At 37.9% G+C, this 26,248-nt stretch overlaps 8 protein-coding genes across 16 annotated transcripts in view; 3 read left to right on the forward strand and 5 right to left on the reverse strand.

The window, feature by feature from the left end:
• The first annotated feature begins 1,829 nt into the window (after positions 1-1,829).
• Positions 1,830-4,648, forward strand: Taf13 (TATA-box binding protein associated factor 13). 3 transcript variants are annotated; one of them, XM_043415452.1, is made up of 5 exons: positions 1,830-1,962; positions 2,679-2,743; positions 3,129-3,366; positions 3,446-3,547; positions 4,513-4,648. In XM_043415452.1, the coding sequence occupies exons 1-5, from the start codon at positions 1,833-1,835 to the stop codon at positions 4,515-4,517; spliced, it is 540 nt and encodes a 179-aa protein (XP_043271387.1). In that variant the 5' UTR covers positions 1,830-1,832; the 3' UTR covers positions 4,518-4,648. The 3 variants fall into 3 exon arrangements, with proteins under 3 accessions (XP_043271387.1, XP_043271379.1, XP_043271395.1); XM_043415444.1 differs by lacking the exon at positions 4,513-4,648 and having other exon boundaries at positions 3,446-4,167; XM_043415460.1 differs by lacking the exons at positions 1,830-1,962; positions 4,513-4,648 and adding an exon at positions 2,455-2,607 and having other exon boundaries at positions 3,446-4,167.
• Positions 4,400-6,707, reverse strand: Ppox (protoporphyrinogen oxidase). The gene is made up of 2 exons (XM_043415356.1): positions 5,589-6,707; positions 4,400-4,797 (listed from the first exon to the last, which is right to left on the reverse strand). The coding sequence occupies exons 1-2, from the start codon at positions 6,705-6,707 to the stop codon at positions 4,459-4,461; spliced, it is 1,458 nt and encodes a 485-aa protein (XP_043271291.1). The 3' UTR covers positions 4,400-4,458.
• LOC122408533 (MYCBP-associated protein-like) lies at positions 6,684-10,660 on the forward strand. The gene is made up of 2 exons (XM_043415342.1): positions 6,684-7,073; positions 7,194-10,660. The coding sequence occupies exon 2, from the start codon at positions 7,426-7,428 to the stop codon at positions 9,490-9,492; it is 2,067 nt and encodes a 688-aa protein (XP_043271277.1). The 5' UTR covers positions 6,684-7,073; positions 7,194-7,425; the 3' UTR covers positions 9,493-10,660.
• On the reverse strand, positions 9,662-11,052 carry LOC122408574 (carbonic anhydrase-related protein-like). The gene is made up of 7 exons (XM_043415431.1): positions 10,939-11,052; positions 10,724-10,867; positions 10,520-10,664; positions 10,341-10,446; positions 10,115-10,217; positions 9,881-10,017; positions 9,662-9,798 (listed from the first exon to the last, which is right to left on the reverse strand). The coding sequence occupies exons 1-7, from the start codon at positions 10,946-10,948 to the stop codon at positions 9,685-9,687; spliced, it is 759 nt and encodes a 252-aa protein (XP_043271366.1). The 5' UTR covers positions 10,949-11,052; the 3' UTR covers positions 9,662-9,684.
• Positions 11,053-11,454: 402 nt separating this feature from the next.
• LOC122419264 (carbonic anhydrase 6-like) lies at positions 11,455-13,231 on the reverse strand. Its single transcript, XM_043433685.1, has 4 exons — positions 13,204-13,231; positions 12,883-13,117; positions 12,458-12,563; positions 11,455-11,610 (listed from the first exon to the last, which is right to left on the reverse strand). The coding sequence occupies exons 1-4, from the start codon at positions 13,229-13,231 to the stop codon at positions 11,455-11,457; spliced, it is 525 nt and encodes a 174-aa protein (XP_043289620.1).
• On the forward strand, positions 13,024-15,458 carry LOC122408548 (carbonic anhydrase 1-like). Its single transcript, XM_043415368.1, has 5 exons — positions 13,024-13,663; positions 13,767-14,018; positions 14,235-14,491; positions 14,613-14,837; positions 15,023-15,458. The coding sequence occupies exons 1-5, from the start codon at positions 13,606-13,608 to the stop codon at positions 15,122-15,124; spliced, it is 894 nt and encodes a 297-aa protein (XP_043271303.1). The 5' UTR covers positions 13,024-13,605; the 3' UTR covers positions 15,125-15,458.
• LOC122408554 (leukocyte surface antigen CD53-like) lies at positions 15,137-23,170 on the reverse strand. Of its 5 annotated transcripts, XM_043415390.1 has the most exons (10): positions 22,493-23,170; positions 21,244-21,405; positions 19,895-19,979; positions 18,557-18,769; positions 18,272-18,457; positions 17,528-17,650; positions 16,989-17,042; positions 16,784-16,876; positions 16,472-16,555; positions 15,137-16,357 (listed from the first exon to the last, which is right to left on the reverse strand). In XM_043415390.1, the coding sequence occupies exons 3-10, from the start codon at positions 19,946-19,948 to the stop codon at positions 16,295-16,297; spliced, it is 870 nt and encodes a 289-aa protein (XP_043271325.1). In that variant the 5' UTR covers positions 19,949-19,979; positions 21,244-21,405; positions 22,493-23,170; the 3' UTR covers positions 15,137-16,294. The 5 variants fall into 5 exon arrangements, with proteins under 5 accessions (XP_043271325.1, XP_043271345.1, XP_043271316.1 ...); XM_043415410.1 differs by lacking the exon at positions 21,244-21,405; XM_043415381.1 differs by lacking the exon at positions 21,244-21,405 and having other exon boundaries at positions 22,964-23,169.
• A 704-nt stretch (positions 23,171-23,874) lies between these two features.
• Cad99C (cadherin-99C) overlaps positions 23,875-26,248 on the reverse strand; it is a 136,871-nt gene continuing 134,497 nt past the window's right edge. For all 3 annotated transcript variants that reach the window (XM_043433525.1, XM_043433526.1, XM_043433527.1), the window contains one exon: positions 23,875-25,970. In XM_043433525.1, coding sequence (XP_043289460.1) covers positions 25,651-25,970 — 320 coding nt within the window. In that variant the 3' untranslated portion in view covers positions 23,875-25,650. The remainder of the gene's footprint in view (positions 25,971-26,248) is intronic.

Raw genomic sequence — 26,248 nt, forward strand, 5'->3', positions numbered from 1 at the left:
TTTTGTGTATTGATAATTATGGCAATTAATCGGTGAATATTTTCGAATGGATTTTGAATAATTCGTTCAGTTTATTTTCGTTCTTCACGTGTTTACGTTTCACGCGTTTACGCTTGGTCGTGTTTTGGACTATTCGCTATAGCGTAGTAGCAGAGCGGAGTGGGGATAGAGGCGTTCGGTCAGTCAGCGGGAGAGAGGGGAGACGGGCGGACACCGGGCGGAGCTCGAGACAGGGGAGAGGCGCAGGCGTAACATGATTCGCTTAGCTCACGCCGCTCGGCGCGCACAGGGAGGGAGAGCTCCGGCCCCAGGGCTGGACAGGAGACAGGAGAGAGGCACAACACGTTTCGCTTTTCGCTTCACTCACCGCCCGGCGTGCGTAGGGTGAGGACTGGCGTGGAACGTGAGCGCGCTGTTATCGCTACGCATTGTACATTCCAGTGCATTGAGAAAACGGGGCACGAAATACAACACGTGGAATCCTACTTTATCCTGAATGACTAAAATAATCTTTTTTTACCATTTAATTTTTTTCAATCAATCGATAAACAAATAAAATAGAAACCAATAAAAATTGGTAGCGCGGTCATAATTTTATCAATTATTGTAACTTGAACAGTTATTTCATAATTTTAACAGTAAATTCAATCTCGCTAAAGCAACTGATCGGTCATCTAAATTACAAAATAAAAGAACTTAAGATCATGCGAATCGATAAAAGATACGAAAACACAACGTAACGAATATTAATGTTGAAATTTAATAAAAAATAATGATTCGTTCCTTGTCAATATACATTTTTTTTCTTTAATTTCTGAGATTCCTTTTTTTGACGCAACTATGGATAAGCCGATATAGGGAAGTCCTCGCACTCGATGTTATTATTATTACAAAATTTGCACATAAATGAATATTTATAAAATTTTGATAATTCGTGAAAAATAGTATCGAGGCAAGGGCCAGTAACAGAAAGAGTTTAGTGACGCCTGTAACATAGCTTCGAGAGTCTTGTGTATGCTCGCACGCGCGCGTGTCCGCAAGCGAGCTAAGATGTAAGCATACCCCGAGCAACGCAACGCAAAGCAAAGCACCTAACGCACGGTCCTAAAGCCATGGGGTTGTCGGCAAGCGAAGACGGACAGTCAGTAAATCTACTCCATAGCGGATAGTTTGACACAGTTCCGAGCTCGATACAGTTTCTGTATCACTTTGAAGTCGCGCAGGCAAGATTCCATGCAGATAAGTCGGAGTTGCAAACGCTGCACGCTAAGCAATGCACGCAACGCGTATAACCGCAGCTATGTACAGCATTACGAATAGTTTTTACTAGTCAAATGCTAACAATAGGACGCGAGCAACCGACCACGCGTGCACGCACGCGGGCACACTCGATTCTCTATGAAACGGTGGTACAGGTTTTGCCACTACAATTGTTTCTGTTACTCGACATATTTCGCTTATCCATTTGCGCAAAAACGGTTTTCTGGGGAAAAAAACCTAGGGAAGAGTAGGCAAAGAAGAGCCCTCCCTAAAAATGGGGATATTTTTTTTCGTTTATGTTAATTTTCACATTCAATCCGTCGTACAATTAAATAACGAATTTTTTCTCTCGCGTCGGTATAAAGTTAAATTTTTGGTGAATAAAAACCCAAGTTCGTTCTCGAAAAAAAGACCAGCGGCAATACAACTTTGTGATAATGAATCGCGATTACGATTTTCCGCGATACGGTGAAGTGATAACAAAAGTTAAAGGTGAAATGATAAATTCCAAACATGGGAGGACGATAAAACATTGGAAGAAAAGTGTGTTGAAATTATGTGGAAAATTCTTTATGATCAGAACCATGGAGCAGGATAAGAGAATCGTAGAGGCAGAGGGAGAGCGAAAGGATCGTGGAGGAAGACGGAGAGGGAGAGGATCGTCGAGGAAAACGGAGATCGCAAGGATCCCGGGAGAAAAAGGTAGGAAGAAGATCGAGGCCCGTTCCTGTAACCGTGAGTAACTACACCAACGATTTTTTTCTAAATATGAGTGCGCGAAATATGAAAAATGGTTTTCATGTTACAAAAATGTAGACATTCTGCCGATTGAATGATCAAAACACGTGAACGTCAGGATGACGTTTAGATATTTCATGGAAGTATTTTTTTCAAATAATGAACCGTTAGATATAATATTTTCATATTATTTATTTTCATGATACAGTCGTTGCGATTTATAGATTTACGAATAGAATGTTCTGCAGAGTTGATATCTGGTAGTTGTGTAATCAAATTTCGGTTGAAATGTTTCTGGTAAAAAGATGTAAATGTGTCTTTACTCGACTGTCAACAAAGTTGAGAGTCTCTATCGTCGTATCTTTTTTCTTTATCGAAGAAAACGACCGTAGCCACATCTGTGTTAACATATTTGGAACTAGACTCGGATGTTAGGTCAAAAATTTTTGGGTACATTGGGTACATTCTACCAAGGTCGAACGCAAAATAGCGCTATAGCGCTGTTAACGTTGTCAGCGTCCAAGTAGAATGTATATTATAGAAAAACTATAGACAAAGACTGGAAGAAAGCAGTTTAATACTTGGTCACCAGAGATAAGGGTTTCACTTGTAATTTTTTCCCAATCTCGTAAAGTTTGAAGAAAAGTATCCGTTTGTTTACAATTCTGATTTTTTGGCAGTTTTGCTCGTTCTGCTGTTTCTATTGATACATTATATCATGGCAGCTGAGGAAACCTTCGAGCAGGTTAGTGTATCAACTTCATTCGAATACTCTTTTATTTTGTTACATGATTTTTTGATTGTAATAGACCAATATGTATCTAACCATCAGTTAACTTATGGACCTTAAACAAAATTTATTAGGAGGTTAGAAATTGATACATTTGATTTTTGTTCTAAAATTCTTTTGTTAGTTTCTCTCTATGAGAATGACCTGACAATTGAGCGTTTATTGATTCGTGTCATACACAGATCATGGATTCATCTTTGTTCTTGATCATCGTTGATAATTTTTTTATTTATTATTATGCTCTTTTTTCTCCAGTTATACGTTCAGGGAATCACAAAAATCAAGTTCAATTGTCTCGCAGTTTTCAATCAAAATGAGATAACATTTACTTTGTTTCAAGTTTGAAGATGAGGAAACTGAAATTCCAATTGGTGGTACATTACCTGGTGGCCGCAAACGTCTTTTTTCCAAAGAATTGCGTTGCATGATGTATGGCTTTGGTGATGATCAAAATCCCTACACGGAAAGTGTTGATTTACTTGAAGATTTGGTTATTGAATTTATCACCGAAATGACTCATAGAGCTATGGAAATAGGGAGAACAGGAAGAGTTCAAGTGGAGGATATAGTATTTTTAGGTAAAAATCTCAACGAAATCAAAATGTTGCATCATTAAGAGAAAGTCTAGAAAATAATGTTAAAAATTATTCTTTTCAGTTCGTAAAGATGCAAGAAAGTATGCAAGAGTAAAAGACCTATTAACGATGAACGAAGAGCTCAAGAAGGCAAGAAAAGCTTTCGATGAAGTGAAATACGCAGGTACAGTCTCTCCATAGAAATAAATGCACCACATGATTTTTGGCTATGAATAGACGTACCAGTGTTCAAAAAGGGGTTTTTTTGTTATTTTTTATTAATTGCTTAGCAACACTATTGTTTCGCAAGCAATTTTTTTTTTTCCCACTGATGGAGTATAATTTGTATTTCATCACGGATTGTGCAATAGAATAAAAAGTTTAATGAAACGGAGCTCGAACTTGTTTGAGACAGCACGAAAAAACAATCAAAGTCGTGTGCAATCATTTCTGAATAAAATCAATTGTAATGTTGAATGAAGAAAAGTGTATACGCTTTACGACCATTCTAACATAGTTGAAAATGGTTTCAAATTCGACAATTTTGACTGATTGTGAAAATAGAGTTTATGCTTGTGGAAATGCAAAAATATAAGACATATGGAAACATTTTTTAAGCAGCTCATGAAGTATTGGAATATCATTTTTCTTCGTATTCGTTATTTGTTTCTTATGCATCATGTGTTCAGTCAAAACTGGCGGTACCACATTGATTTATGTATTTACACATGCGATTTTTTGATACATATTTTTCAACGAATGAAACAAAAAACTCGTCGACTAAATAAATGTGACGAATATGCATGCGGAAACGATTCATGATATTCCACAGCCTTTATCCTTAATCCATGATGAACCCGCCATTATACGCGTGAAGTATGCATGAATGCATGACCGCAACGTCTTTTTTTAGATAATTTATTTTTGATATTGAACAAATATTCAAAGTAACTTCAGGCGCACTGCTGTTGATGCGTCGAAGTGCACGTATTTTATTGCGTCACAGGCAACAATTCGCAAAAGTTTCTATGCGAAATGGTTGTTCTTTGTTTTATTTTATCGTTTTGTATGCGTTCAAAGTGTGTACACGATAATTCAACGAGATTTCGTACGTTCTTCGATATCACATACGGCTTGTTTTGCCGACAGAATAACGTCGTTCACACCGATACCTTGATACGAGGAGCCGCACAACGCTAGAGGAAGCCCATGAGCGGATATGTAATTTTGGATTCTTTCTAGTCGTTTTTTATGACCGACCACATACTGCGCTATACAATCCTTCAGTATAGCTACATTTTTCGACGTGGGAGCTTCTTTTATTCCAAGTATCTTCGCAACTTGATCGAGGGCAACTTGTAACAAGTGTTCCTCGGTTGGTGATGTGCCAAAGTGTTCTTGAAACCAGGCACCGCCCATCATCACCGTCAGTACCTGTGGATTTGAACGTATTCCAATTCAAAGCCATATCTCAATAATTAAACTTGTCATTAATGTTTTTTTCTAAAACTTTAGCAACTTTAGCTTTAGTTAAACCAATAACTTTATTCAACATCAAATCCCATGCACAGTTGATGCTAAGAAGTAGAGAACATTTTTGTTCTTAAGATTATACTCTCATAGAAATTTATTTAAGCCTCGAATTCGATGAATCCTATGTACAATACATTTCAATAATTCACTCTGGAGTGAGAATTTCATTTTGTAAATAACACTTTTGGCTCATAAGAATTTTCATTGCAACGCTGCGAAGGTGAGCGTTTTGGGTAATCGTGCAGTTAGATTAGGCATTGAGAAAAAAAATTTCACTGTTCATATTTTCGTTTTATGAAATGTTTAGTTTAATGAAATGGAGTAATTATCTCATGAATTTGTTTATAAAGAAGAAAGGAATGAAATAATTGAAAAAAATGTTCAAGATTTTTGCACAAAATGAAATTAAATATTGTGATAATATTTTTTGAATCCAAATCCAACGACGCAACTACATTTTGTTAATTGGTTCATATTCATTAATAATAAGCAATGATTTGAGATTGAACGGTTGATTTTTTCTTTATGAATATTTTTGTATACAATCGAAAATTGGAACTAGCAAACATTAAAAATGAGATGCACCTTTTCTCTACTGTTATATCGAAAATGTCCTAACTTCTATTTTTTTCAGCTCAATGTATCCAAGAACAGAAGGAAACAATTGAATATAAATGTAGCATCGTACATACCGTGAAATTCTCGTTGATATGAACACAGGAGTCGAAGATTACACCCAAAATAGGATTTTTTTCTTTTGGAGGAACGAGAAAACCAAAACCATCCATGGGCAAGCAGTTGCCCGGAAATTCAAGATTAACGATTGCTACGGTGACATAAGGAATGGCCGATAATTCTCTGGCCAATTGAGGATGTTGACGTTCCAGTAGCGGGGCCAGACTTTTTGCAGATAAAGAGGAAATTAATTGTGAGCATGTGTGCGTTCCGTCGTCGAATTTGAGCTCAATGTGATCGTTGCAAAAAGTGATATTTTCACATCGCTCATTCAATCGAATTTCGGCGCCTTGTGCTCTCGACTTTTCGGTCAATTTATTTGGCAACTGCTCAAAACCACCTTTCAATCCCCACATAGCCCATTTTTCTGTTTGAGCGGCAACTGCCGACTCGGAGTCAACGTCATATAAATTGGCCTTTTTCATCATGTCAACGTCAACAGTTTTGTCTTTTTTTGAAAATATTTTTCGCCAACCTTCGAGTAAGAAGCCATTAAAAACTGAGCCGTGTTTCTGCTCAACTTCGAACATCCTCGCCATTAACATTTTGACGCTTATTTTCTTAGCGTCACCCGCACAAATGCCGCACAGCATAGGACTTATAAGATTGTCAGCGATATCTTTGCCGAATCTTCTCTCGACGAAGCTGTACATACTTTCGTCCTCGCTCGCAACCTTCCGTGCCATCATATCTCTCCAGTATATTTTTATCAATGGACCACCGAAAGGCTCCATGCTTTTGAATAAACCAGACAGAGAATTGGGCAAAACGTATAACTTTTCCTTCACGTATATCATTCGATTTTTCGCTGCTGGATGATCGGATGTTACGTGCCAAAGTTTGTCACGCAGGTCTAAACGATCTATCAAGTTCAACGTGTTTTTTCCTTGAAGGCCCTGAGGTCTTATCATCCTTGGACCCATTTCGAAAATCGTTCCATTCGGCAATTCCAAACTGTGAATCCAGCCACCTAATCGATTCGATGCTTCCAACAGTATCGGCTGGGCCAAACGCCTCTCGGACGCGTAAAATGCAGCACTCAGACCGGCTATTCCACCCCCGAGTATTGCGGTCATGATGCTGATGTCAATAAAAATACTTTCGATTCTATCAACTGCAAAATGCAAAAACGTCTTGTTTTCAAAATTGAGTATAAACGTGCAATTTCAAATGATTTTTCAGACCCTTTATCAAAATTCGCTACCGTTTCAGTCTTCGTTTTGTTGCTAATATAATCAAAGAAATTTTCTTATAAATTCAAATTTCATTCGATTAATGCTAATTTCGATCAACAACCTTTGGAAATATTCAACCACGTCAATGCCAAGTCGTCAGAATATGCCAAGTGCTTTTTCAAAGTTCGAATTGCGCGGGCTCCTATTGGTAAACGAGTTTTCTGCGTTGGCAACCGAGCTTCTGTTATCGCCCACAACTGTCTCCACGTGAGTACCAGAGTGTCGAATTCAGTGACGAATATCAACGACAAATATTAAATAGAACATATTTAATCCTACCTCTACAATACTTTTGATATCCTGCCACGAAATTTGGTGATTTTGCAGGTGCTCGGGCTGTTCCGGACGGAAGGAACACTCGGAAGTTCTCGTTATGTTTGGAGCGACGGAGTTGGTCGACAGGCGTGAAGCAAGTCACGTAAATAGTGCATGTCACCGGACAGTAGCAACACTTGATTGAATCGATCGTCTATGATGTTGCGACATAATGTGTGGCGCGGAAATTAGAGGTCGAGGGAATCTCCGGGTGTTGAAAAAGTGACGTCGGCTGGAAAGTTGGATGCCATCTGAAGAAATATCGAAAGCAGGAGGGAGTTTAAAATCTACCAACAAGTTTTCGCACTGCGCAATGGATCACGCACGAAAAATCGGCAAAATAAATACACCGATTTTATGGTCCCAAAAACCGTCACCGCCATGTAATCACACGATGTACGAGGGAGATGGATCGTTAGACGAGGATCTCGGGGAAGATCGTCGTCTTGTTAACTGGCGCAAATGGCTAAAAAATAGGGAAAAACACTACCGCCATTACGAGCAACGTTGTGATCGAGATCGCGAGGATCTGCTCATGGTGAAAGATCTCGACGACTACCGTGCTGAGCCCACCGTAGAGGATATCGTCGATTCTGTTGACCGGCACAGCACGGGCAAGGATCGGGGGAGCCCCGCGTTTTGGGTGACCCCGGAGTTCTTATCTAAACGGGGGCATCCCGATTGGCCTGACATCGCGGTCACTCTCACTCACGATCAAACCAATGCCAAATTCATGACCGAACGTGTTGCTCTGCCGGATTTAATAAAGCGGGAAAAAGGTTTACCGCGCTCGAAGGAACGAAAGAAATTGAGGAAAACTGGCTACGAGGAAACACGAGAGAAAAAAGTTCCTGGTAGAATCGGAGTACTTGCGCGTGGCGAACGAGACTTGAACCAGTTGGCGATCAAGGGAGAAAAATTTGAAGGAAAAACAGCTAAAAGAGTGCCTAGAATCCTTGTTACGTCGGTTGAAACATTGAGAACCTTGAAGTCCGATGATGGCAGTCAATCGGAGGTCATTGAACCCGACGGCGCTGAACGTCCTATCGCTCTCGTTATACAGGATCGAGAAGTGGCTCCGGACAAAAGAATTTCGCTTAGCGAGACCGACGAGTCAGGCTCAAACCATTTAACTTGGTCGCTGACATTCAAATCCACTGATCTCAGCGCATCCAAGCGGGAAATCCGTCTTGAAAATCGTGGCAATTACGCCATAACTTATCGCTGGCGTTATAACATCCAGAACCCTAGTTTTCTCTTACCCGTGCCATGGAAAAGCCCTTTTTTCTTCAATAAAAATAAGGGGCTCATATTGCCCGGGCAGATAATCGAATTGCCTGTTTGGTTTCGTTCTCGTCTGCCTCGTATCGCCTCAGAATCCTGGACACTGACAACGGAGCCTCCGGTTTGTCAGGAATCCTTGAATTTTCGGTTTTCAGGCATTGCTACCTTATCCACTCGTTTTGAACATTCGAATGTCTTTAAATCTGCATCAACCGATTTCACCAGCTGTGAATCCATTGAAAAATATCTCGATCGTCGAACTCGCGATGCGAGGATCCATCAAATAATCACATCCATTATTGATGACGTTCCACGAAAGGATCTTCCGCTCGTTCCGTACGACAGTCTTTTTGTCGAGAGCGAATTATTTGATGCCAAGAATCCAATGCACTTTTACCATTCTGAATTGATTCGAGATTTACGAAACATTCATGAAAATTTAACGAGCAGAGATTCGCCGGCGTGGGGCTTATCACTAATGGAACTTCGTAGGGTTTTATTGATGATAAAAGATCCAGAGCTCCGAAATGAAAAGTTGCTTCGATTCAACGAGCTGTGTCTCGAGTCATTGAAACCCAGTCTTCTACATGGAACGAGGAGTGATAAGGGCACTGTGGTGTATAATTTATTATGCTCTTTCGCCAATAAATTCGAAGCGGAGAGCCATTATGTTGCGATCAAGTGTTCTCCAGTGGAAATATCCACCGCAAGGAATTTCGATGAAGCTCCTGATGACGTTTCAAAACCAGCCAGTATGACGAGCTCCCAGGGCAGTCTGATCACACCTCGTAAAAAGAGTAGGAAGAAGAGTCGTTTGGGACCATCGAAAACGACTTCCAAAACGAGCGTTTCGACGTCGACGAATAATCGTGACATCACAGGAAATGCATGGGACGAAAAAAATGCAAAATCCTGTTTTTTGTTAAAAGAAGTCTTCCGGGTTAGGATACGCGAAATACTTGCAGATACGATATTGGCGATTTGTGCAGCTGTCGATACGTACAATAATCTCAGTCCTCACAAATAAAATTATCGAAAAATAACGATTTTAATCGTGTATGCAAAATGAAAATAACCATTTTATAAAAAGTTCTTTTTTTTAGCCGCAACGTCCGTTCCTTAATTTTTTTGAACTTCAACGTTCGAATATGCCTGTCATGAGCAGAGAAAAACTGATGATCCTTGGAATTGACGTAAAATGAGTATTTTGTTTTTACTTTCAATGACTATTTGCAACCAAAAATATTCTTCGTCCATTTGGAGTTTGGATATCTTTGCAGTTTTCCATTATTCTGGCACCTTCGTGATTTCGCAGTTTTCGAAATTCTTCAATCTGCAAAAAAATCGTCAATCATTGTGAAATCTTCCTGGATCGTTTCTTGTAAATAAATATTTCTATTGTTAAACGATATCACCTGACAAGCGCTGATGGGAATTATGAGTGGAAAGACGATCCATGTTGCGCACTCCGGGGTCGATCCTTTGTTGTATGTTCCCGCGTACGTATAATATTTTGGGCAATAAGTTGCGTTCCGCATCCAGCACAAAGAATCTAACAAGATTTTCACTAATGAGATAATAACCGATTTGATTGATGGACAGGTTGAATTTTAAGAGTTTCCATAACACACAATTCCAGGGACTCTTACTTGCAGGAATGTTTATTTCCGTATTCGGTTCCACGACATATTTCAAATAATCCGTTATTTTTTCGACCAGTGGATTATTCCCATCACAATTTTTTTCGGTAACCTTGAAACCGAATATTCAATTCAATTTTCCCAATAAATTTGCAACGACAAAACTAATCGCTTTCGAATGACAATATTGTGATTTGAAGACCGATCAGAAGATAGGAAAATTTGAATTGCTCACCAGAAAGAAATATGTCAAAATGGCCAGTCCATCTTTGTGCTGCAAACATTTGTCAAACGTTAAGTACTTTCTATTCCAATGGACGACATGTGCCTCCATGGAAAAGCTAACAAATTGACAATTCAATTGCAGTTCCTCGCAAGTAATTCATTAATTATCCATCGATTTACGTGAACTACCAAGTTCCGTTGATCTGATGTTCAGAACCGTTGCTATTCTCTTTCCTCCAATGAAAATGTGTATTTGTAAACTCGTAAACATCATTTACCAAGGGCCCACCGGTGACAGTCGAAGGGATTCGGTGGCCACTCAATTGGATCATAGCTAAAAGTAAATCGTAGCGAAATGAAAGTATCGACGAATAAAATATGAATGATTCTTACCAGTTTCGCCGTTGTTCGATAAATAAGCATCGCCATCCTTCAACCAATGACCATTCAGGATCAACGGAGCAAATTTTTTGAATTTCACGTACCTGTCGTCTAGGTTAATGGGCGAACTTCCTTTTTTCATCAACCCGACGATATCTGTCGCAACAAAATTTCGAAATAATAATAATCGAACCTACGCTACCTTGAAACGAAGATTACAAACTCACTGTTAGACATGATGATTAATTATTTTTTGTCCCAACTGGTTACACTTTTTGACGTGCGATTTTTAGAGCCATTTTTTCTTGCCAAACTTCAAGCCACGAAACTGTTGTCGTCGGTGGCATAGAATATTCTCCTGCGGTTCAGGGCATGCTGAGATCGATAATTTCTCACCATACGCTCATATTTGTTGTTGTACGTTCCTCGAAAAGCGTCCATCTTTTTTTTCAGAATAGTTCCCTCATTAAAATTATGTTTAAAGTATGAGCACATCTGATGTTTCATCAAATGATAAAAAACAATCGATTTTAACGTTCGTACTTGGCGAGCCGATATTTTAATTGGTCGGGGAATGACGATCCATGTTACGCATTCATGGTATGGTGGAAGTGTCAGTGATCCTTCGTAGGTGTAATATCCTTTCGCTAAACATGCCTCGGACATCCAGCGCAGACAGTCTTTTCAAAATCGTAAAAACGCTCGTCTCTAGCTCATCGTATTTCAAACAGCACATAAATGTTTTACGTTGCTGGGTAATTACCGGAAGGTATTGATGTCGAAGTTCCAGGGTTTCTGATTTTTGGTAGACTGTTAGTTATGTCAGAGAGATTGGGATTGTCTGGTGTGTCTGGACAGCCTACAACCTTTCGTATTAAAATAATAGAATGCGTGAAAAACTGTTGATAAATGGAAATGGTTCAGCGTTATTTTAGCACTTGAAAAAATATGTAACCAATAGTACATTATAATACTAGGACGAAAAAGTTTTTCGTACGCGTGTTATACGAAATTTTATATTACGAGGTGCGGAGATGGGGGTTTTGTGTACGCGAAGCGTACGCAAAAGCGTCCATTTACGTACCGCGTGACATAAAATATTTATTTGCTGTAGAAAAAAGAAAGAAATTATATTTACTGTTTTTAAGTACCATCACTCATTACATTGTAATGAATGATCGAGTAAAAACTTAATGAAGAATGCATTACATTTCCATTACAAAATTTGCAATCCTGTTAAGTCAGCAGAGTTTCGTTAAATTTTTTCAAATTGGAAACTCGTGACATAAGCATGTTGATCGAGTTCTCGCCATGAAGTGGTAGACAAAATATTACGAGATTTCCCGATTAGATCATGATTACTTTGAGATTCATTGCAAAAACTCACAATTTTCATAAAGGAGACTTTTTTTCCCAAATAATAGGAATTTTTACAAAACAAATTAAGCAGTTTTTTATGTACCCTTCAGCTACTTTTTATGAGGAAAAATTCCTTTCTATCATTTAGAAGATGCCTGATGAAAAAAACATTCTACTCTGTGTCACGAATTCTCATTAGAGGTTTCCCGTAGACACCTTTACGAAATATTATTCTTATTCGTGTTTTTCCGAATTTCGTAATAAAAGCTAGAGTAAAACAGAGGCAAAAAAAATTATTTAATTTAAAAAAAATGTATGCTTATTTCTCCAAAGCAAAGGTGGTGCAACCATCTGAGACAGGTTTTAAAGAACGAGCAGCTCATTTACTTGGAGGAGGTATGATAGTACAGCTATTCCATCGGATTTTTCGTAACATTGTTCGATCGATTCGTACCGGGTGTTCCAGTGGATTGCTTGAGCCTCCATGGAGTACCTGCCATATAAAAATGAAATAGACCATTCATAATTCGACTGTCATTCAATTTTACCTATTTTCCCAACAATCTCCATTGCTAAGCTGCGAAAGTTTTTTCGAGAAATTACAATCACGCTAATTATAATTTGAAAAAAAAAAAAAAAAAAAAACAATCATTAGTAGAATCATGCCATAAGTTATCGATGGAATGCTCAGCTCCACGACAATTAGTAGGACCCCAACGAAATTCGAGTTCGGAAAATTCGTAACGATCATCGTCGTTTAAAGGCCCACCGAATATACCAGGCGACGTCCCGTCCAAAAACTCAATTTTTACTGCAATCGAAAATTATATAAATCTTTAGCGTCTTCAGCGAATATCATCATCATGGGTTTACCGGTGTGACCAGTGTTGGTCATCGTCGCCAAGCCACCCTTGTGCCAATGACCGTTGAGTCTCAAAGGTGGGAATGTTTTCGACCACGTGTAAATTTTGTTTAAATCCACAGGTGACTGTTTCCATTCTGGCAATCCAGACGACGACGTTGAGACTATGGTGCGAGGTTTTGTATCTTGCATGAATGAAAAAAAAGTGCAGAAAATTTGGGGAGGGAAACGCTTGTGATGTGGTAAAAAAACGAGTTGGCAAGAGACTAACTTGATTTATTTAATTTTTGCAACATCATATTGGAGGTTATTTTCTGAAAGCCTCACAATGCCACGATGTTTATTTGGAAGGAATGATAACGAGGATATTTCAGGTCGATCAATGACAGAGTTTCTTGAAGGCGGTCGACGAAACAAATGAGGGCTTTCGTTGTGATCACTTTTTTGTTGACACACATCAAATTTTCAATCTTTGCCAGGGTCTTCCAATAACCTTCACTCCAAAACGTTGAAGAGTTACAAATTTCCAAGTGTTGGATTTGCCCTATTTACAAATGCAGAGTATCAAATTAGGGGTGAAAGCTGTCAAAAAGCTTTCAGCTCCTTCAAGCCAAAGATAATTGAGAGGCGACGAGGTTTTCGCGGCTTGGGAGAGAAATTATTCCGCAGTAAAATGTCTGATTTCACGTTACCAGAATTTTTCGTAATCTGTGGCAGTGCAATCCTCACAAGTACGTTTCATAAATACTTTTTTTCTTCAACGCTCGAGTGAATCTTGATGAACGCGAATTTTATATTGTTCGAATGAATTGAATTTAACTGTTTTTATCGAAGCTTTCCTCATCTTCGAAATATTCGAATGGACAAAAAACTTTGGATCCTTTGAAAGTAAAAAATCGATGAGCACTTTCGGCACTCCTAGTGCCTGGAAATGTCTGTACTCTGAGCATCGATACGGAGAAGAAGAATCCTCCGTTAATATCAAAACTTCTTTGGCTGTCGTGGTACAATCTTCCGAGCCCCTCAAATGGAACGGTTACTCATCGAAACCGGTCATCGTGACCATGGCCAACGACGGAAATACAGGTACTCTGATTATTTGACAGCAGCAGTGGCGATCCATATTTTTATCCTCTCAGCCGCACTTAAATATTGGCCACGACGAATGAAAAAAATTGACCAGCATAAATAATCTCGTGCAATGTACGAATACGATGGAAACTCAACGAGTGCATATTTTTCCATCAAGATGAAACCAGGAAATGAACTTCGTCGTAGTAATAGGAATTTTCGAAAATATAGTTACAGTAAGTGGTTTTTGGACACCTGACCTCCGACCGAACATTACGGGTGGTCCTTTGAGCGAAGTTTACGACTTTCACTCAATGATATTTCACTGGGGTCCAACCGATAAAGACGGAAGTGAACATTCCTTGGATGACGTAACTTATCCCCTGGAACTGCAAATGATTCATATGAAGCACAATTTCCATTCGCCTTTCGACGCAATCGTCCTCGGTGAAAAACATGGCGTTGCGATCGTGTCAATTTTATTTCAGGTATTTCACAGGCTTGAGAAACGCGATAGTAAAAAAAATGTTTTTTAATTTTTTGTTCAAGCGAGAGGCTGCTCGCGATCGATGAACCTCGTCGTCTCATTTTTCTCCTTTTAATCTCTAGATTTCAGAAGCCGACAACAAATTTTTGGATCACGTGGTCAACAATCTTTGTCGCATACCCTCACCAGGATCCAAAGTTTGTGTAGCGCCCTTCGCCCTCTCCGGATTCTTTCCCCTATTCGAAAAACATTATTATTCCTACTCCGGCTCCATGGCTCAAGAAAGCTCTAACGAACTCGTGACTTGGATCGTACAACCGGAGCCAGTCAACGTGTCACCGTCCCAAGTAAATCTTTCAGAGAATCCATCAAATGAAAATAGTTCATCGATAAATTATCGAAATGGTGAAAGCACCAACAGTTAAAAATAGGAAAGAATAGAATTCATCTGTCAAAAAAACATGAAATTTGATATCAATCAGAAAACATCAAGAGCGAAAAACACGTGATGAGCTCGTGATCAATTTTTCAGATGAAGAAATTTCGAAGTGTTCAGCTGACCGAGGTTCCTGCGGTTCTGGATGGAAAACTGTTCGAGCGTCAGAACGAACGCGATCTTTACTATCAAGATTGAAAAACACTTTTGTCCGTTTTCTCAAATTTTTACGTTACACACGTTGTACAACATTTATTTATTTCTCGCCACCAAATAATACATGTGTGGGAATGCCTGGGTCCCCGGTTCTCATCCAGCCGGCCACTCACAAATCGTACATTCATCGAACACTATGTACACATATTTATAAATATATAATATATCTATTTGTACCATGAATAATAGTGTGGTACATCAACAGTGAATAATAAAAAAACGTCACGATTGTCTAAAAAATGAAAGAGCATAGAAAAAATATGGTGCCAATATGACGTCGTAATAGGAAATTGTATTAAAAATAATCTCATCTCCACTCGCGTTTTGAACATTGCACTACTTTTTCTGCCCTTTTTAGCACAACTTTTCGTGTGAATTTCGATGTTGGCTTTTTATGTACAAATAATTGAGTAATTAGCAAATTTGGTGTGGCGCATTTTGTGGCCTTGTAGTGAAAAGCTTACGCGGACGATAAATGAACATTGTTGAATATCCAGCACTCTTCCACGTCTAATTTCACGATTTTCTTCGAATATTATCATTTCACAGTAAAATATGAATGACGGACGGGACTCAAAGTGGATGCACCCAATTTTTAGAGCAGCTTATGATTATTTACATACTTCAGACGTTTCGTAAGAAATGAATAAATGTTTTATTAATAATGCAGAGCTTTATACTTTTTCTAATGGAGTCTGGCGGGGGAAAAAATTAAGATTTCACTAGTTCCAGTTCGGATGCTGCCGGTTGACATTGCATCACATCGTTCCGGTATTTTTAGAATATTGAATTTCAATGAAAAGCGAATTTTTTCAACGCATTGCTTCCTTCGAAAACATATTAAATTAGCAGATAATTCCTCTTTTTACATTTCATCTTTCGATAACGTTTAATATATTTTTCTATACACTCAACCTTACTCTGCCAAGATTACCTTTCATTTTCTTCTCGCAAAAATGATCGTTCTACATGGCGATTGCAACAATCGATGTCGAGGACTATCAGCAGATGATCCCATCGACTTTTCTCATTTCTGTATGCAACTTTTTCATATATTTTCTTCTCTTTATCATCTATTTTGCACGTCAGAAGAAGAACGTCGTTCATTTTTACGAACACCGGTGAGGACGGCAGTGGACGAAGGTCACCTTTTTAATTTTCCTGTACTTCTCTGATCCGACGGCACAACATGGCTGAACACAGTACACCGGCGGTCTAAGAAAAACCATAAACGAAATAAGCCACCGGTCGTTATCGCTTCGGGAAGAGACCATGAATTCAACAAGTAAATTTCGAATTTGAGAAATATTTATTGTCATTTTTACTGACCTGAATGCCCGCAACAAATAGTCCTATGACTATAAGCTTAAGACTCTCTGCTCTTAACCAATTTGTCGCTTTGTCCAGACAGCCCTGGCAGAAAAAATTACTCTCAGAGTTTTTCAACGAATTCGTTTAGAGATGATGTTTTTGGTTGTATAAATATTGAATAAATGATTTCAGCAATTCATGTGATTACGTGATTGCTCCAAAGTTGCTGATTTCATGAATCGAAATTGTGGTTAATTCACCTTCATCAATATTATATTGACATGTTGATTTGTAGCTAACTTTTTAATTATAAGCTCATCAATTACTTACTTCCTTGTGTCTGTATCCTTCCTGGGCTTCCAGTTCTAAAACTTGGCAAGCAGCTTCATCCCTTGGTTGTGGATGAAGCCATGGCTTCTCGTTCTAATTTACAGTAGGATAATAAGGTTTTTCGTTTATTTGAAAGTATATTCCCTGTGCGGATTTCATGATTTATAAATAAAAATAGTAAAAAGGCCGTTGATATAGAACTCACATCTTTGTGGAAGACCCTTGAGACCACGCTCATGGGGCTGCCTGCATTTTTCACCTGAAAACCGAGCAATGAATTCTTAATTAGTTTGAAAAAGGCTTTCTCTTGTTTTGTGTGGAATTCTCGAGTTTTCTGTTGCTTTTGTTTTTATTGTTTGATAAATAGAAGAGAAAAACTTTACAATGAGATTATGTGCATTTGCTCTTGTATTTACTCGTACGTAAGTCAGTTTTTCGTCGTATTTTAATTCTGGGCAAACTAATTTTTCAAATCTAATTTTCTAGCGACTTATTTTTCAAATCGTATTTCTAACAATCGAAGCGAATTCTGGAAGCGAAAAATATTAAACGCACAAACGTTCAACCCATTGAACTTGTTAATTCCTTTTTTGTGAAGCGTTAGAAACGAAAGCTGAAATGAGGTTGTAATTGGCTGTCCATCCAAGGATGGCTAGCCGATAAGCACGGACCAATGACAATATCCGGTCGCTTTCGACATGCAAGTTTCAAATGAAAATAGGTCTTATGAGTGATACAACGTACTTCGGGATTTTTTAGTACGCAACAAGTAAGTGGCACGTGTCTCTTGGTCCCAGAATATTGCCCGTCTCTCCACCATGCTGTTTGATTGTAATCACCATCACCGTAGATACCGCAACAGTTGAACTAAAACAATTTGCAATTAAGGTCTTGTGTTGAGCGGAAGAGATGGAAATGATCGATTTTTCGATCCATTTTTTATTCCAGATTCAAACAAGAATCATGACAGAAAATTCAATAACCGCTCACACCTTCCAAAAGGCTGAGAAAAAAATTCCTGTCCATTCGAAAAGTGCTTCAGCCTCCTCATCAAAATTGTGTTTTTGAAAATGTTTTAGAATATTTTATTTCTTGAACTGTCTGACCAGTTTATCATACGAAATTTGCTCGTTCGAATCTTCGTCACTTTCAAAAAAATAGATTCGTGAACAATCAGTCTTGAGGGAAACAAGATTTTGTCCATCTGATGAAGTTTGCTTCAGTTTTGAGCTGACGCGCACAATCGGAATCGTTGTTATAACAAAAAGCTCTTTTTGAAAAAAAAAAACTGTTTCATAGAAATTTGAACTTCAGGCCATACAATTCTTTTTTCATCTTCCCCAATTTCTTTGACAACATTGTGTCTTCCAGATTGAACGAAGAGTTCTTTCAATAAGCACATTTCTTCATGCTCAAAAAAAAATGGTATGAATCGTCTGTGAGCCATTATCGCTTGAATTGGAAATGGAGGATGATTTATGGTTGTACCTTGTATTGTGCGAAATCGAGGCTGTGGCTGAAGGCAATATCACTGGTAGAATCGTGCCCATAGTGTTCGGCAAGCCTGTTCAATAATCTTCCCTCAAGACCCGACGTTGTTCTAACTGACATGAAACTACCGACGCTGACAACAGCCAATTCTGCAGCTATCAGTATTATAAGCATGGTCATGTACTGAAAAGCAGGTGCAATGAAATTTTTTAACAATTTCTCATGACTCCTACATTACAGAATAGTTTTCAAAGTAATATTTTTTTAATTTCATGAACATACTATTGCGAGAATGCATTGATTTCCTCGTAGGGATGCTTGGCATCCGAAAAATCCAACGGTGAGGACAACGGAACCGAGGCCGAGAATACTGTACGAGACGAGATATATAGTCTCGTGGGGTGTTGTGTTCTCAACGAATAAATTGAACAAGTAACCGTTGCTCGGATCGAGCAGGAGCCACACACCGACCACGAGCACCATGCATCCCGTCAACTGTTGACGGTTATTAACAAACAGAAATCAAATAATAGGTTATAAAAGTGCAGTACAAAAAATAATAGTTTTCAATATAAATGAGGATTGCTAACGATCGTATGGGGAAGCGAATGTGATCGTCGCGAATTTCCATATCGAAAATCGTTGATTTAATAAGGTTTTTTAAGAGATTAAGGTAGATCATGCCCGAAGGATCGTTATTTATAGGTGTCTAAATTGGATTGATTTTGATTTCCTAATTAAAGATACAATCACTTTAAATTGATAACAGAGTTATTAATTCGAAATTGTATATAAATTTGCTCATTGCCAAATTGCTTTTGGCGAATGAAATTACAAGCTATGATCCATCACTAACTTAACCCAAAATTTCATTCGTCCCTGACGAAAATACTTTAGTTTTATGTAAAAAATTGCATTAGAGAGCGCAACGGGAAATGGATCAAGAAAAAAGTATTAATAAAAAGACAGTAGGCTATGACAGGAATGGGTCGAGCCAAGAAGAAACAAAATACCGAAATAAGCAAAAAAGCATTACCAATTTCGTTCAATCTTTAATGTAATCTAGAGTCGCGGCAGCGACGCTGAGACAAGTGCATTTATGTTATGACGAGTTGCTGCCAGAGACTGTTTACCAGAGCAATAGCGTTTCCAATTGTTTTCGTTATATCTCTTTATTACTAGTAAGACAATCGTCTCGAATTTTTCCCAAACTTTCATTACATACTTCACTGTTGTTGTGTACTTTTTCATAAACTTCGCAAGAAGCGTTCATTCGTAATAATGAAAGATAAACGACTTTTTACACATAGTCCCTATAACCCTGTGTATTTTTCTGTGTAAGCACCCTGTGTAAGCAAAAAAACGAACCCTTTAAAATTTGATATGCGTGTCAGTCGACTATCCATTTAAACTCTGTATAAATTTGAAGACTTTCTTGAAAATCGTTTCGTGCATGAACTACCTTAAGAATACCAGTTTTGGGATGATTCTCAACAAAAATTATCGATTTGAAACTCACAAGAATTACTGACAAAAAAACTATTTTATTTTAAGAAATAAAATAATCTTTTTGTCTTTCTTTAAGAAATAAAATAATCTTTTTACATGATTTATAATTACCCATATGCACAGATTGAAGAGAAAAACTGCAATTTTCCAGTACTTCATTTCCATTGGTCTTCGGTTTCATCCAACACTCACAGACCTGGGGATGACGAAAGGGCGACTATAACCACTTTGGATGTAAGAAAAAAGCTAATGCAGAGTGCTCCAAGCCGAAGCGTAAACTGGCCTAATATCGCAGTCAATAATAAAGCCTTCAAAATCCTAGCAGATTCATTCAGTTTCAAACTGTCATGAAACACTAAACATACGAGGAAATGGACGAATGTTTTCACATGTACAACTATCACATTTACAGTAACGGATTGACCATTATATTTACTAATTAGATCCCTAGAACAGAATTATAGCGTGTCGTTTCTCTTGTACTCGGATGTGAGAGCAACCTGAAACCGACGTGTATGCCGTAATTAATGGTCGACGAATTATTGCCCATTTAAAGCTAATTATATCACATGTTCTTCGGTATTTTTTCATTGTGGGTTTTTTTTCTAAATATATTCATTCATCGTCGGTTGATTTAGTGGGCAATCCGAACTGGAAATACTGGAAATGTAATGGTTTTAGATTATGATTTGGGTTCCATGTGCACATTTTGCTGAACTAGATCTGCAACTGCCTTCCAGCGCTCTCATTTGCGAGTGCTGATTTCATACTGAAAATTATCACATTGTGGAAGAAAGCTATTTGCTTTTTGGAATGGACACTAGAATATTTGAGTTGCAACTGCTGTTCGAGTTCATAATTCAACGAGAGTTGAACTAACAGAATTTTGAATAAAATAATGATCTGTGACAATTACCTGGTGCAAGAAACTGTTGAAAAGGAATCTACAAGCAAGAGTCGAATCGCTTGGAATTTTTTTCCTTAAAAATGAATATCATTTCACTCATCGCCTTGTCACAAAGTCAAAACTCAAATCTACCAGAATTCTTCGAAGCTTCGAATTACAGTCCTGCTTTATGAAAAGTGCACTTATTACTGTGAAACTTAACATCCTAATAAATGATCGAATTAATCAACGGAGTGTGGAAAGAATTCACGATTCTTTTCTAATTAAACCGAGTGCTATTTGCGTTTAGAGTTTAGGGTGGTGCGGAGTTGAAAGCACCAATGGAATTAAATTCATTCGACGCACGGAGCATGAAGGTAATTCCGGTGGTTATGAAAGGTTTTGAGGTTCTTTTTACCAGAGCCGTATTGAAAGCTATTTCATCAGTGCTTTTATTTTCGCTTTGATGGTACGTCTGTGAGGGAAATTCCACTGTGATATTTGAGTAATATTCGAGGAAGTATCATTGCGTTCCATGTAATAAGTTTATTTTCGTAATTTCTTGAAGTCGCACCTTAAAATTACTGAATCAGCTGGACTCGAAACTCGTTTCTTTCTCTCGTCGATCCACGAATTTTCGCGATACGAAAAAGGGACGAAACGTTCGATCACTTTGCTTTGCACTGTGGACGAATCGATCGCACAGTTTTTTTTTTCAAAACATCTGGCTTTTGCTCTAGAAATAAATTTACACATCGCGTCTATTCGTCAAGGAAAATCGTTGGGTTCTAAAGTATTACGTCTTATATGGTAAAGAACTCTCATTTAGCTGTTGACAAATAATTGGCAAAGTTTTTGTGTAGAAAAAACGAAACGAACATAAATAGAATGTCGTTAGCGAACAGATAAACATATAAAATTCGAAACTGCTATTCGACGAATTCCGTAAAAAATACACGAAGGTACTTGGATAAGGTTTACTGCCATTAAAAGTTCTTCTGTTGGTGAAAATATAGCAACGATGAAGAGTCATAGCACGGAAGACTTTAGAATATATGAATAGAAAGTAACTTTGATTGCGGACTCTTCCAAAGTATGAAGAGTTATTGAAACTTTCCGATTATCAATTTTCCGGATTTAGCAGGATGTACTTTTTTCACTCGCAGTTGCTCATGCATTGTGAAACTGTTAATGGAAAACTACGATATCCATTTAAAAAGATTTTTGCACATTTCAAGAGCCGGACAAATTCTTGTGACTCTCGTGTCGATCATGGAGCGAGATTTGTCAAAAGAATAGTCATTTATTTCGATGAAAATGATACTGAGAGATTGGAAAGCTTGAAAATGTGGTTTCCGAAACCACAGAATCGACGTTTATGACGAGATTTATTAATTCTTTTATATTTTTTTGCATTTTGATATTGTCTAATGTCGTTTTTAAGACAAACAATGAGGATTGGTATATCCGATGGATTTTTTTATGAGATGGAATCCACATTTCACGCATCTCTCAAAGTACTTTTTTCTCGCTCGATTTGAAACAGAATTTTTATTATTCCAGAGAAAATTTGTACTTCGTACCCTCAGAATAACTCATCGGTCATAAAAAATGTACGCTGTTGAGATCCACTGATATTGTCGAAATGCACGCCGCTCAAATTTTTTTATAACGTCAACAGCGTTTGAAAATAACCTTTTCCTGAAATTTCAATCTCACAAAATTCTAACGGAGGCAAATAAATCGATATAAAAACATAAATTGATAAGGAAAGAATTATTTACGTCACGACATCAAAACAGATAATCCGTTTGGAGCCCTACCGACTTGATGAATGTCTCTGATTTTTTTTCCGGGGAATTATCGTTAAACGTTTTTGTCAGGGGTTAATTAAAAGCCGAGGCCTTTGAGCCCGTTTCTCGTAGAAGGGTGGACGCTCTGGGACGCGCGAGAGAGAAAGAGGGCGAAAGAGAGAGAAAGAGAAACACACACGTTTACAGGTGGTTGACTTTCTTGGCACACACAATTCGTTATTCACCGGAGCGGAGCCGGCCTGTACGTGACCTCGAAAAATCGTTTCGGGTCGAGTTAAATGAGGGAGGAAAAAAATTGAAAAGATAAAGCCGAGATGAAATGGGTGGAGAATATGTGGTGGTCCAGGAGAATAAACGCACAGAGTAAATCTTTTCAACGAGACAGAGTCTACGATCGCTTAAATTATATTTGAGCTTATCGCAAATTCACAATTTTCTTTCTTTATTTTTTATCTGTTCGTTTTGAACGTTAACACTCACTGTTTTTAAACCGTGTTTACGCGCTTTATTTTCAAATCATGCTTGCGAGAAGAAGCAACAAGAATTATTGACACGAACGACTGTGCTACGCTCGACTGTTCGCCGTGTGATCTCCAGTCGTGGGAACGTCGATGTAAACTGTGTGGTCTACGTTGTGGAGCACACAGCTCTCCCGTTTCATCTGTCCAGGACGTTATCCTCTTCCATGCTCTCTCTATCTCATTCTTTCCTTCCCTATAAGCTGCTCACAACCCCTACCGACATGTTTCCCTCACTCTCGAGGTTACGTCACTTAGTGGGGGGGGGATCCAGAAACCGCGTCTGCGTGCATAGTACTATTTCCAGCGCCGACGCTTTCCTATAGAATTTCTCTCGTTTCGACCCTCCTCCCTCTAGCAGTCTGCCTTCACCGAACATCTTTTTTCCACTTTCTATTTTCCATCGTGTAAGCGTGGTCGAACTTTCGTCGCATGATGCTTTACTGACTTGTTCACACTGTATTTTGCATCCCTTATTTTCGACTTGGCTGTTTCTACTGCGAGTTAGCCCACGTCTCTGTCGTGTTACTAGATTACAAAACTTTTTACTGATTTTTTTTTCTGAAAACCTAAGTCCTTAATCGATACGTTCAAAAGCATTTGGAAAAGGTTTTTATTTTCATAAGATTTATATTCGAGGGCTGAGTGAAATCTCACATCATGGAAAATAACCTTTGGAGTATTATCTGAATGGAAATAATAAAACGATTATTTTGATTTACGGTTTATTCGACAGAGTTTCAGGGAATCGATCAGATTTTTCAGCACTGTTAGAATGCTTTTTATATTTGAGGAACAAAATATTAGGACTTTCGGGGATCTCGATAGAGAATATGCACACGGTTTGATAATAAATGAAACACGATAAACGGATTAATATTTAAATATAATAAAAGTCTTATTATTTATTAACAAGGATTTTTCATTTCGTTGGCATTCGTTTTTTATACAATCGTCGTCAAACATGACGATTTCTTAAGTACTATTCAACCGCAAGTAAAATAATTACTCAACATTGGTTCGTTGATCGTTGGTCAGTTTTCTCTCGTGACAGGTCTTCGCAATGAGATCAAGAGAAATACATGACATTTTTCTGAGGAATATTGCCCCATATTGGAAGACCATAAAAAAAAAACAATATTTATGTAGGATATGAGTAATGCGTATAATCGAGCAGACCGGAAATGAAATTCCGACTGTCGAATTCTCGGAGATAAAGTCACGAGGATAGACTGATTTTGCAATACGTTCTCAGCAATAAAAATAAAAGCGTGATCTTTAGACAAACATTATACGGGCAGTTTTGTTGTTTTTTCTTTTCTTTCTTTTCGTTATGAAAATAAAAGAGTAGTCGCTGAACCGTACGAACAAAAGCTCGCGATCGACGTACTCGAACAAGGAGAAGTTGACACTGCGGATGTCGTTGATTCTCCAGTTTATAGCATCCACTTTCAATAACTTATCTCGATTTCCTATAATCTATATTTATAAAATCTGTATATTTGTCAGGCATTCGACTTTAAATCGAGCTAAGTCTGACTTTTATGTTCTGGAATTTTAACTGCAATTTTTCATATCATTGCTCCATTAATAAACGACGAAAAAAAACAAATTTTCGATTATTCTCATATGAAAAATTTTCTTTCGCATCCGGTTCTTTTATTTTGATTGTTATTATTACAATAATGCTGGCAAAAATTTTCCAAATTTCTTTGGATCCTGACCACTGAAATGCGGTTCGGATGAAATGCATAACGATGCGTTTCAACTACTGAAAAATAGCAGATGAAATTTCAATGGATAAAAGGCAAATTTCATATGATCTCGCATCGAACGTCTTATATACATTTTAGTATGAGCAAACACATTGTATAAATAGTGAGATAATATTTTACAACATCGATATAGACGTTTAATCAGATAAATGTACAAAACTTTTCATCAAATCTCAATCTCCTTATAAAAATACATTCTTTCTCTTTCGCTCACATGCTCACTTGTATATCGATAATTCTTTGTGTATTTATGTGACCTTGCATTTTCGCGAAAATGAAAACGTTCGTCGAGGACTTTTTTGCTCACTCGATCACTTTTACGCGTACGTGTCATTGTTCGCCAACATCGCACACACTTTTTATGGACGGTATCAATCATTTGACGTACAGTCTAGACGGGAATAAAATAAACATAGAAAACAAGCGTGATGTTTCGGGTAGAAGAGCGTTTCATTTACTTCATGCAGGTCTATTAGCTCGTCCATTAGTGTTAAGTCTTTAGAAATCGATTTTTTTTCGTCGAGACCTCATTCCCTTCAATTTATTCGTCCAATAATGACGGGGATAATTCTGACGAAATGCAATTCCTTGTTGAATCAGGGTAGCCATTGAACGATTTGATTGAAAGTTTAAAAAGTGTGACGAATGTGAATAGCAACTTTTCTCGATTGTTAATTTCAATTACTAGAGACTTATTATTCATTATTTTAGTCGCACATTATTGAACTTCAAACGATGTTTTGGGTCTCGTTGACCCAAACGACCTAGTTGGTCGAACAAATGAATCTTTTCACTCCACCTTCAGTCACATTTTTTTACTGTTCCAACATTAAACATCGTTGGATCAAAAGTAAAAGTATTCTTTTCCCTGGAATTATAATTCCGTAGTTGTTTCGACAGGACTCTGCTCACCGAGATAGGTGAACCCAAGATGCGAGTAATCTTTTCTTTCGCGAAAAGTTACGTTGTCATTCGACGGACTTGGACTCAAGAGGTCCACGGAATGATTGTAAAGTGGATTGAGCACTGGAGTCGTATCGTGATTGTTGAGTGTATTTGTGTTACTGGCAGATGGATTTTTCCGGCCAAGGGTTGAACGACGAATTGATTGAACGTTTGTGTCACCGTGATTTCCGGCAATACTCGATGCTCGTGCTGTCGTCGCAGCTTCCGAACTGACCGGGCTTTGTTGGCCTTCGATGTGAAAGGAAAAAAAATATCAAAATGAACATACTGTGATTGATCCAAAATTATATATCTTCCTATATGAACAAAATGTCAATATTTGATGTAGTTGTGCTGAAAATATAAATAACATCGGTGAAGAAATAAATTCACAATTTTCAACGAATTTGTTATTTTTTATCATTTTTTGAGTGTTCAGATAAGTTGAGTTGAAATAATAAGAGGCGAGAACAACATTCTCACGATTATCACGAAAAAAAAGTAGTAATAGAACGTCACTGGAGAAC

Source organism: Venturia canescens, chromosome 1 (genome assembly GCF_019457755.1).
Source record: "Venturia canescens isolate UGA chromosome 1, ASM1945775v1, whole genome shotgun sequence".
Classification (NCBI taxonomy): domain Eukaryota; kingdom Metazoa; phylum Arthropoda; class Insecta; order Hymenoptera; family Ichneumonidae; genus Venturia; species Venturia canescens.